This window comes from Coregonus lavaretus, assembly GCF_964263955.1.
Source record: "Coregonus lavaretus genome assembly, chromosome: 30".
Taxonomy (NCBI): Eukaryota; Metazoa; Chordata; class Actinopteri; order Salmoniformes; family Salmonidae; genus Coregonus; species Coregonus lavaretus.
In genome coordinates, this window is record NC_140017.1 from 4,520,452 (window position 1) to 4,532,354 (window position 11,903).

Below are 11,903 nucleotides of genomic sequence, written 5' to 3' on the forward strand. Positions count from 1 at the left end.
CTTTTTTAATGAATAAGAGAGTTGTCTTACCATTATAATGGAGTTAGTGACACTGGCGTTATTAACAGAAAAGGCTGCCATAAGACATGCCATTCCCCTCCAATTTTTTTCTCCAATAAATGGACAAAAAGATCCCACCTAATAACCGGCACACATCTGTTGCATCGCTGCTTTGTGTGCGCTGAGCTCCTAAAAAATGTGTTCACTCTTCCTAGTTCTGTTCTCTCCGGCGTGTCTTGCCTGCCCTGTGCCCAGGACCCAATCGGTAGTCTATTGTTTACAAGCGCACAACCAGCCACCGTGTTTAGAATGTGACGTCACAGACCGGACTGGCTGCGACTGGAGGTCTACGGGTTGAAGGAGATGCTCGCCTCTCTCCAGGTTGTTCGTGGAATTGCACAATACGCATCTCATCTGCAGTTTGCCAGACACGATGTAGGCCTCCAATACAAACCTTATAATAGGTTAACTAAGTAGCTGAGGAAGGCTCAATTCCGTTCTCTTATATCGAGGCGGAGTTAAATAATGATAAAACTGGTATCCAGTCGATACTTGTAAAAATTTCAATTCTCAAAACGCTTACCTGTACCTATGTTTGTCCTGTACACCTGCGGTCCTTCTGCGGGGTGCTGAAATTCTAACGTTTAATAAAAATGTGTAATAAATACAACCACAGACTTTTTTTTTCCTCATTTGTGTTTCTCAACTAAGCGCGAATTTGTGTGTGCCAATTAATGCCCTGTTCAAAACAACTGGGAAGCCCCTACTCCACCACTACCACATACCTACAGTACAACAATCCATGTGTACGTGTGTGTATAGTGCGTATGTTATCGTGTGTGTGTATGCATGTGCCTGCGCCTATGTTTGTGTTGCTTCACAGTCCCTGCTGTTCCATAATGTGTTTTTTATCTGTTTTTTAAATCTAATTTTACTACTTGCATCAGTTACTTGATGTGGAATAGAGTTCCATGTAGTCATGGCTCTATGTAGTACTATGCGCCTCCCATAGTCTGTTCTGGACTTGGGGAGGTAACTCTGTATCCACAATATAGCAGGTGGAGTAAAGCCATACAACACATATGTTTTTCCAGCAGCAGACTATGATCGATAATGTAAAAAGCTGCACTGAAGTCTAACAAAACAGCCCCCACAATATTTTTATTATCAATTTCTCTCAGCCAATCATCAGTCGTTTGTGTAAGTGCTGTGCTTGTTGAATGTCCTTCTCTATAAGCATGCTGAAAGTTTGTTGTCAATTTGTTTACTGTACAATAGTTTACTAAGGGTTGGTCACAGGCTAATTGGTCGGCTATTTGAACGAGTAAAGGGGGCTTTACTATTTTTGGGTAGCAGAATGACTTTTGCTTCAGTCCAAGCCTGGGGGCAAACACATCCTGGTAGGCTTAAATTGAAAATATGGCAAATAGGAGTGGCAATATCGTCCGCTATTATCCTCAGTAATTTTCCATCCAAGTTGTCAGACCCCGGTGGCCTGTCATTGTTGATAGACAACAATAATTTTTTCACCTCTTACACACTCACTTTACGGAATTCAAAATTACAATGTTTGTCTTTCATAATTTGGTCAGATATACTTGGATGTGGTGTCAGCAATTGTTGCTGGCATGTCATGCCTAAATTTGCTAATCTTGCCAATGAAAAAATCATTAAAGTAGTTGGCAATATCAGTTAGTTTTGTGCTGAATGAGCCATCTGATTCAATGAATGATGGAGCTGTGTTTGCCTTTTTTCCCAAAATGTAATTTAAGGTGCTCCAAAGCTTTTTACTATCATTCTTTATGTCATTTATCTTTGTTTCATAGTGTAGTTTCTTCTTCTTTTTATTCAGTTTAGTCACATGATTTCTCAATTTGCAATCCGTTTGCCAATCGGTTGTGCAGCTAGACTTATTTGCCATTCCTTTTGCCTCATCCCTCTCAACCATACAATTTTTCAATTCCTCATCAATCCACAGGGATTTAACAGTTTTTACAGTCATTTTCTTAATGGGTGCATGCTTATTAGTAACTGGAATAAGCAATTTCATAAATGTGTCAAGTGCAGTTTCTATTTGCTCCTCATTACACACCACGGACCAACATATATTCTTTACATCAACAACATAGGAATCACTACAAAACTTATTGTATGACCTCTTATACACAATATTAGGCCCAGCCTTTGGAACTTTGGTTTTCCTAGATATGGCTACTACATTGTGATCACTACATCCAATGGATTTGGATACTGCTTTCAAACAAATCTCTGCAGCATTAGTAAAAATATGATCAATACATGTTAATGATTTAATTCCTGTACTGTTTGTAACTACCCTGGTAGGTTGACTGATAACCTGAACCAGGTTGCAGGCACTGGTTACAGTTTGAAGCTTTCTCTTGAGTGGGCAGCCTGATGAAAGCCAGTAAATATTTAAATCACCCAGAAAGTATACCTCTCTATTGATATCACATACATTATCAAGCATTTCACACATTATCCAGATACTGACTGTTAGCACTTGGTGGTCTATAGCAGCTTCCCACCAGAATGGGCTTTAGGTGAGGCAGATGAACCTGTAGCAATATTACTTCAACAGTATTTAACATGAGATCCTCTAATCTTCACAGGAATGTGGTTCTGAATATAAACAGCAACACCTCCACCATTGGCATTTTTATATTTTCTGTAAATGTTATAACCTTGTATTGCTACCAATGTATCATCAAAGCTATTATCTAAGTGAGTTTCAGAGATAGTCAGAATATGAATGTCATCTGTTACTAGCAAATTATTGATTTCATGAACCTTGTTTCTTAAGCTCCATATGTTAACATGGGCTATTTTGAGCACTTTTCTTCTGGGATGCATACTTGTTTTCATTGCTTTACTGGGAAGCAAAATTGTTCTTAAAATCATATCAATTATGGTTTTGATGATATTCCCATGTAATATCACATAGGAAAGGATAACAATAAGATTATAGGCAACATTCATGTTGTGTTCTCTTGTGATAGGCTATAGAATGTATTTTTCATGGACACATTTTTATTTGTTATTATGGGGAGCAGGGCTCCCAGGTCAAAAAGGTTTAGTCATTTTAACACTCCCTCTTGTGGATAGTTGTACACAAACAACCATCTCATCAGTCATGTTTGCCTAGTGTTAATGAATATTTATACCAGGGACTGCAACTACATTGGCCCAACATAATTTCGTATGGTCAGAGCTGGAACATAATTATACAAATCTTAATGCATATAATACTTTTTCTTACCAATTGGTCTGTCTTTGTATTTAGCAAAGACTGTTCATAATGTAGATTTTAATTCAAAATGAAAATTCAATGTCAATATTAGGAGTAATCACAATGTCAGGGATGTGTAGGCTACTAATATAGATGTAAAAGGCAATGTAGTAGCCTATTTTGTAGCAGTGCTCTACCCCTCTCTGGGGGGCTGTGCATGTGGAAGAGGCAGCCAGTCATGTGCCTCTGCTAATGCTGGTGCTAGTGTTGCCTGTGATGGGTCCTGAATAGTACATTTCTGCTAACAAGGCTGTGCATAGTTCTCCACAGTCACACCTGTTTAGCGTTTTGTTGAAATCTGCAGTGACTCTCAGATATGAACATGAAACTATCCTATAAGAACTGGTGATAGAATGAAGAGGGACACCATGAGACCGATTTGGGACTATTAATATATAGTATAAATCCTATCTTATTTCACTTATGCTCCATATCCAAATGTGGGTTTTGCAAGCTAAGTGACATATAGCAAATGAAAGCTAATCAGGTATTTTGGCTCCAATGTTCAACAACAGAAAAAGAGGTGTAGTGATCATCAACAAACATTGGATCTACAAAATACAAAACTAACCCTGTATCATTTCTCCCTATCTGGTATAGTGATTTTATTTTATTCAGGGAAAACAGAAATGATTGAACACAAAACAGAAATGCTTGAACACAAAATACAGTACAAGTCAAAATGATCACAGCAGTCTTCATCAAATTGATAACACAGTCTTTAGGTCCTCACCTTCACAGCCATTGTAGCTTGTGCCTTTTGTCATGTATTGAGTCTCACACTCATTGGAAATTATTAAGAAAATTATGAAAAAGGATGATAGGTGTTGACGCCAAAGACTGTGTAGGCCCTACAGTATTAAATATCTAAAACAGACGCTCATAAGCACAAGTATCATAGGATGGTGATTGCAATTAGCAAACAAATATACCCATTGTTACATGGGAAAAATATATCTTGCCAGCCCAACCTGGTGAAGGCTGGCCATTGTTTACTGGAGAAATAACAGTGGTTATACATGTAACGCTTTTGGGTTAAATGGTAGTTAAAATGACTAAATGGTTATGTATTGGTGACTAAACAACATTTTCTCGTGGTATTCCACGGAAAACTTTTTTGCATGAATGACTGGGGGGTGAAAGATGTGTGAAACCCCAATGAATGCACAATCAAAGGTTCTGAACATATAAGATAGGGGGCATTAGAAGTATTATCAGTTTAGAGTTTTGTACTAAGGACTCTATTCAATCAGATCGGCTTTAGCAGACATCCGCATAACGGTTGTTTTGACATGTAGGAGGTGGAACTGCGGTGAAATCCACAATTGGCTCTGGTTTTAGTGGCTCCGTGTATTAAAACTAAAGCGGACATTGCCATTGCCTGCAAGGAGTCACATTAACAGAAATCCCATGCAGCCATGTTTACAAATTCGAACACTAGAATATGAGATGTAGGGTGTGTTCCTAAATTCAATCTTGTTTACAAATTCGAACACTAGAATATGAGATGTAGGGTGTGTTCCTAAATTCAATCTGGAGTGCCAGAGTGCGCTCAGGGCGTTCGTAAATTCAGAGCGTTGTCAGATTGTCCCGTTCGTAAATTTTCGCTCTGGGAGTGTACAGAGCGCACACTGGACGCTCTGGCGGAGGAGTAGGGTTGATCGGAGCGTTCTGACCACACAACGGCAGTCAAGCACCCAAGCTAATTGGCTAGCTTTCTAGCTACTTCCAGACACAAATGAGAGAACACCTCACTCTGACCATTTGACTCGCCCTAGCAAAGCTGGTTAGACTGTTTTCATGTTATCCAGAGCGTTGGTGACTAACTGTGCTGCTGGCAACAATTTAATTACGCTTTTTTGCCGAAGTTTACTGACACCAGCCATATTCAACGGGGGTTGAGCGTTCGTAAATTCATCAGTTACTTTGCACTCTGGCACACTCACACTAGAGTGCTCTGAAATCGGCGTAGATAGCCAGAATGAATTTAAGAAAGCACCCGTAATCTACATTTAGATTAGGATGATAGAAATCCTCATTATTTTGTTGAATGATTTTTCATTTTGAGCATAATTATTTCTATATAGCCTACACCTTCTCGTTCTGAACTTCTAACGCGAGTTGGGCGGGTGTGGCTTCCTGACATAGATCGCAACAGCATCGGCTCACCGATTTCACCACTCCACCACAGTTCCACCTCTGACACCGCCAAAACATCCACTATGCGGGTGTCTGCTATCGCCAGTTTAAGATCTGATTGAATCCAGGCCCAAGAGAGATAATAAAAACGGTGTATTGCGATCATTTAATGTTTGCACTAACATAATGATTCACATAGTGGCGACCCATCATTCAGGGCCCCCACCTGTTTAGCAAAAATATATACAGTACCAGTCAAAAGTTTGGACACACCTACTCATTCAAGGGTTTTTCTTTATTTGAACTATTTTCTACATTGTAGAATAATAGTGAAGACATCAAAACTATGAAATAACACATATGGAAACATGTAGTAACCAAAAAAGTGTTAAACAAATCAATATATATTTTTACTCCTGAGTGGCGCAGTGGTCTAAGGCACTGCATAGCAGTGCTAACTGTGCCACTAGAGATCCTGGTTCGAATCCAGGCTCTGTCGCAGCCGGCCGCGACCGGGAGACTCATGGGCGGCGCACAATTGGCCAAGCGTCGTCCAGGGTAGGGGAGGGAATGGCCGGCAGGGATGTAGCTCAGTTGATAGAGCATGGCGTTTGCAACGCCAGGGTTGTGGGTTCGATTCCCACGGGGGGCCAGTATAAAAAAATATGTATTCACTAACTGTAAGTCGCTCTGGATAAGAGCGTCTGCTAAATGACGTAAATGTGTAATGTACATTTTAGATTCTTCAAAGTAGCCACCCTTTGCCTTGATGACAGCTTTGCACACTTTTGGCATTCTCTCAACCAGCTTAACGAGGAATGCTTTTCCAACAGTCTTGAAGGAGTTCCCACATATGCTGTGCACTTTTCCTTCACTCTGCGGTCCAACTCATCCCAAACCATCTCAATTGGGTTGAGGTCGGGTGATTGTGGAGGCCAGGTCATCTGATGCAGCACTCCATCACTCTCCTTCTTGGTCAAATAGCCCTTACACAGCCTGGAGGTATGTTTTGGGTCATTGTCCTGTTGAAAATCAAATGATAATCCCACTAAGCGCAAACCAGATGGGATGGCGTATCGCTGCAGAATGCTGTGGTAGCCATGCTGGTTAAGTGGGCCTTGAATTCTAAATAAATCACTGACAGTGTCACCAGCAAAGCACCATCACACCTCCTCCTCCATGCTTCATGGTGGGAACCACACATGCGGAGATCATCCATTCACCTACTCTGCGTCTCACAAAGACACGGCAGTTGGAACCAAAACTGTCATTTCTCTTTGCTTATTTGAGCTGTTCTTGACATAATATTAACTTTTAACAAGGATCGCCTGTTAATTGAAATGCATTCCAGGTGACTACCTCATGAAGCTGGTTGAGAGAATGCCAAGAGTGTGCAAAGCTGTCATCAAGGCAAAGGGTGGCTACTTTGAAGAATCTCAAATATAAAATATATTTTGATTTGTTTAACACTTTTTTGGTTACTACATGATTCCATATGTGTTATTTAATAGTTTGATGTCTTCACTATTATTCTACAATGTAGAAAATAGTAAACATAAAGAAAAACCCTGGAATGAGTAGGTGTCCAAACTTTTGACTGGTACTGTATATATAGACAATATTTTGGTGCCTGTTTTGAATGTTATTTTGACATTCATTCGTGTCACATATCAATTTTCAAACAATATTTTAAAAAAATATATTGACTTAATAAACCGCATACATGGTCTCTTTCTTGAGTAAGGCAGCTCGAAAATGCATGTGTTTTAGCCTAGCTCAGTGCTTTCTGTGGTGGAGGGGCAGCCAGCGGAAAATACAGAGCATATGCGTTGGTATTCTTCTCTTTATTGAAGAAGCAGAATGAGGAGACTGGGTTTGGCCATGCTAGTTCTGCTGCTGCTGACAGCAGTGCAAGGTATTGTACACTTGAAGATAGATAGTCCAGTGAACAGAGAGGCATCACTCACAATACAATGTTGTGTCATGAAGGGGCACTTCCATTCATTTCAGTTTTGAATTTTTTCTTACAGCTGATGACACAGATGTTCAGGGCTGGACCTGTGGCTACAGAGGGGCTTGCCGCAAATATTGCTATGCTCAGAAGTACAATGGTTGGCTTGGTTTGATTGAGGAGTTTGCACTTTTGGGACTACTCCATTGGTTCAATTGTACCAGTTGAGCCAAATCAAGCTCAAGTATTTCACAAATATTATTCTAGGTCTGGAATAATGCCAGAAAATGGATAAAGGATCATATTAAAGCATTGAAAAATCAAGTATAACATGTGACTCTAACCACTCATTATTCCTGTGCGGATGCTGTGCTTTGCGATTTTAACCTGACATGATCCATGACTGTAGGAGATCCACATCAACAATCTGGAGCCAAATTCTGTGACCTTTTCAACAACAAAAAAATATGCAACCGTTTTTATATCAGAATGCATTTGGGAACTAGGACTATTAACCTATACTTTACCCGCTATGAGGATCCCGTTTCATATAGAAATAGTGCATTAGTGCTTCCTAACAAGGGACTGGTCTCTGTTGAGGCAAGCACACATTCACTATGAACATGTAATGCATCTCTGCCTAGTATTGGCTTTAATTGGATTAGAGAAGTCAAAGCAGCTCTAGTTTGATGGTTTTCACGCCATGCCCTGCATTGTGGAGTTCCGGCAAACCTATGCACACGATTAAAATAACTTTCAAGTTTGTTGTTCATAGATATTACTGGTGTGAAGAAAATGTTTGAAGCTTTTTCCTTGTGAAATCTAATACTTGTGACAATACATTTGATTAATTGTATTTAGTTCATTACCTGACTATATTAGTTAAAATACAATAACATACTGTTTCCTGTTCATACAGTTTGTTTCGTATTGTGATTGTAATAAAATGTCATTGTAATAGAATACTTCAGGTTGTAGTGGTGTGGAAATACAAATGCATGATGCAGCTGCTGAGCAAGAATTGTCATAAGGACAAATGAAAACACTGCTGCCACACTTGTTGGGCTCTATTTGCTTTTGAACTTGGTAGTGTAACAGTACAGTAACACTGCATTATTTTAGTGAAAAGAGTGAGCACAATATTGAGTAGCTTTCTGCAAATAAATATAAACACAGAATATATTGGTTTTCCTAACTTCAGTGCAGAAAATACACAGCTGGGGGTTATGCTGAGGATAATACAACTATTCCTGCACTTGCATTAAAGCCAGGCAGTTATGAATCAGGAAAAAAAGGGGGTCTAGTCAGACCTGGGCTCAAATACTATTTGAAATCATTTCACATACTTTAGCCGTGCTTCATTGAGCTTGTCTGTTGCAAAGGACCCAATTGAAATCTCCCAAAAGTGCAAACTCCACCCACCTGGCATTCCAGGTAGCTTAAAGCAAACAATCAAAGTATTTGAAATATTTTTAATAGTGTTTGAACCCAGGTATGGAGGCCTGAATAAAGAATGAACATAATTGGCTCCTGTTCTACATGGCTTGAATGAAAAACACAAAAGCATTCTGGTATGGGAGAGGTTAAAGGCATTCGTGGATTGCCATTCGTAAATACAGGAGTTGTGGGAGTTAATGTAATCAACAGTAATATAGCTGCCCGCATTGTCTGGGTTATCTCTCCATACTTCAGCTATTCAGTCAGCACAGCGTAACACTACTACAATGGAGTAAACCCACACAAATCTGTTTACATGGGTTTTGTCTCTGACATCACAGCTGTGCCTGAAATGAAAACATTACTAGCTGTCAAATCCTTGCGTCCTCAGTCCTTATTTTCTGAATTCCTCTCAAAGCTCATTGGAGGAGGAGGTCCGAGGGAGGAACATCGGTTCCTATCCTCCAATGCGCTGTGAGAGGAATTGAGGAAATTAGTATGGAGGAAGCAAGGATTTGACAGCTAGTAATGTTTTCATACACAGCCCACAATAACATCTCAGGAAGATCCCCCTGTGATGGTTTTTAGGGGGTGTGGAGAGAGGCATTACCCTACAGAATTCTTAATACTGTACCAATTTAGATAGATAATGTAATGATTATCCTTAGATTATTTAAGATCTATATAAGCAGCAGCCACTTGTATTCAAATTAAATTAAATCAAGCCTTATTTATATAGCAAACTTCAGACATGAATGCAACACAATTAGCTTCACAGGAAAAAACTAATAAACAATTACAATTAAAACTGACATTTTTACCACACAAGAAACATAAGAGGATAAAAAAAATGAAAGAATAACAATTTAAAACTGAAAGACTAAAAAAGCACCCTAAGGAAAAGCAAAGCTAAAAAGGTGTTTTAAGATCCCTTTTAAATATGTCTACAGTTTCGGCCCCCCTCAGGTTCTATGGCAGGCTATTCCAGAGGCAGGGGGCATAGTAACTAAAAGCTGCCTCTCCATGTCTAGGCTTTGGGATAGTTAAAAGGCCAGTGCCAGAGGACCTGAGGGACCTACTGGGCACATAACTTAAAAGCATGTCTGATATATATTGGGGTGCGTAGATTTATTTGAAAACCACTAGAATCATCTTTAAATGAATTCTAAAACTCACAGGCAGCCAGTGCAGAGACCTTAAAACCGGTGTAATGTGTGCTCTCCGTCGGTCTTGGTCAGTACCCGTGCTGCAGCATTCTTAATGTTTTGTAGTTGACCAATGGCTTTCTTGGGTAGACCACACAGAAGAGCATTCCAGTAGTCAAGTCTGCTTGTAATAAAAGCATGGATGAGTCTCTCTGTATCAGCCTGAGATAGAAACGGCCGCACCTTGGCAATGTTCCTCAGGTGGTAAAAAGCTATTTTGGTCACATTCCTAATGTGTGATTCTAAATTAAGTTCAGAATCTAAAATTACACCTAGGTTTTAAACCTGGTGTTTTATCTTTATTGCCCGTGAATTAAAATGTGCGGCCAGATTCTCTCTCTGTACTTTGGCTCCAATAATAAGTACCTCGGTCTTGTCTTGATTTAGCTAGAAGAAGTTGTGAGCCGTCCAAGTATTTAAATCACTAATACAGTCTAATAATTTATCTGTAGAGCTAAAATCCTTTGGTGACACACACATGTGAAGTTGTGTTTCGTCTGCGTAGCAGTGAAAATTAATTTTGTGCTTTCTGATAACGCTGCCAAGGGGTAACATATACTGAGCAAAAATATAAACGCAACATGTAAAGTGTTGGTCCCATGTTTCATGAGCTGAAATGAAAGATCCCAGAAATTTTTAATATGCACAGAAAGCTAATTTATCTCAAATTTGGTGCACATATTTGTTTACATCCCTGTCAGTGAGCATTTCTCCTTTGCCAATATAAACCTTTTCACTTGACAGGTGTGGCATATCAAGAAGCTGATTAAACAGTATGATCATTACACAGGTGCACCTTGTGCTGGGGACAATAAAAGGACACTCTAAAATGTGCAGTTTTGTCACACAACACAATGCCACAGATTACTCATGTTTTGAGGGAGTGTGCAATTGGCATTCTGACTGCAGGAATTTTGACCAGAGCTGTTACCAGAGAATTTAATGTTAATTTCTTTACCATAAGCCGCCTCCAATGTTGTTTAGAGAATTTGACAGTATGTCCAACCGGCCTCACAACCGCAGATCACGTGTATGGCGTCGTGTGGGCGAGCGGTTTGCTGATGTCAACGTTGTGAACAGTGCCCCATGGTGGCAGTGGGGTTATGGTATGGGCAGGCATAAGCTACAGACAACAAACACAATTGCATTTTATCGATGGCAATTTGAATGCACAGAGATACCGTGAAGAGATCCTGAGGCCCAATGTCATGCCAGTCATCTGCAACCATCACATTTTACATTTACATTTTAGTCATTTAGCAGACGCTCTTATCCAGAGCGACATACAGTTAGTGAGTGCATACATTTTCATACTCATGATAATGTATGATAATGTACAGCCCCATGTCGCAAGGATCTGTACACAATTCCTGGTAGCTGAAAATGTTCCACCTCTTCAATGGCCTGCATACTCACCAGACATGTCACCCATTGAGCATGTTTGGGTTGCTCTGGATCGACATGTCCGACAGCGTGTTCCAGTTCCCACCAATATCCAGCAACTTCGCACAGCCATTGAAGAGGAGTGGGACAACTTTCCACAGGCCACAATCAACAGCCTGATCAACTCTATGCGAAGGACATGTGTTGCGCTGCATGAGGCAAATATTTGTCACACCGGATACTGACTGGTTTTCTGATCCACGCCCCTAGTTTATTATTTTAAGGTATCTGTGACCAACATATGCATATCTGTATTCCCAGTCATGTGAAATCCATAGTATAGGGCCTAATGAATTCATTTCAATTGACTGATTTCCTTATATGAACTGTAACTCAGTAAAACCTTTGAAATTGTTGCATTTAGATTTTGTTCAGTATAGCTAGGCTAGACTGCCTAAGCATAGTGCAGAGCTGTCTGACA

At 39.9% G+C, this 11,903-nt stretch overlaps 1 protein-coding gene across 1 annotated transcript in view; it reads right to left on the bottom strand.

Moving 5' to 3' along the window:
* LOC311105882 (ATP-binding cassette sub-family G member 1-like) overlaps positions 1 to 93 on the bottom strand; it is a gene marked incomplete at both ends in the record, with an annotated part of 57,644 nt that extends 57,551 nt beyond the window's left edge. Inside the window, one exon of the mRNA XM_084148106.1 lies at positions 31 to 93. Coding sequence (XP_084004232.1) covers positions 31 to 93 — 63 coding nt within the window. The remainder of the gene's footprint in view (positions 1 to 30) is intronic.
* Between the last annotated feature and the right edge of the window lie 11,810 nt (positions 94 to 11,903).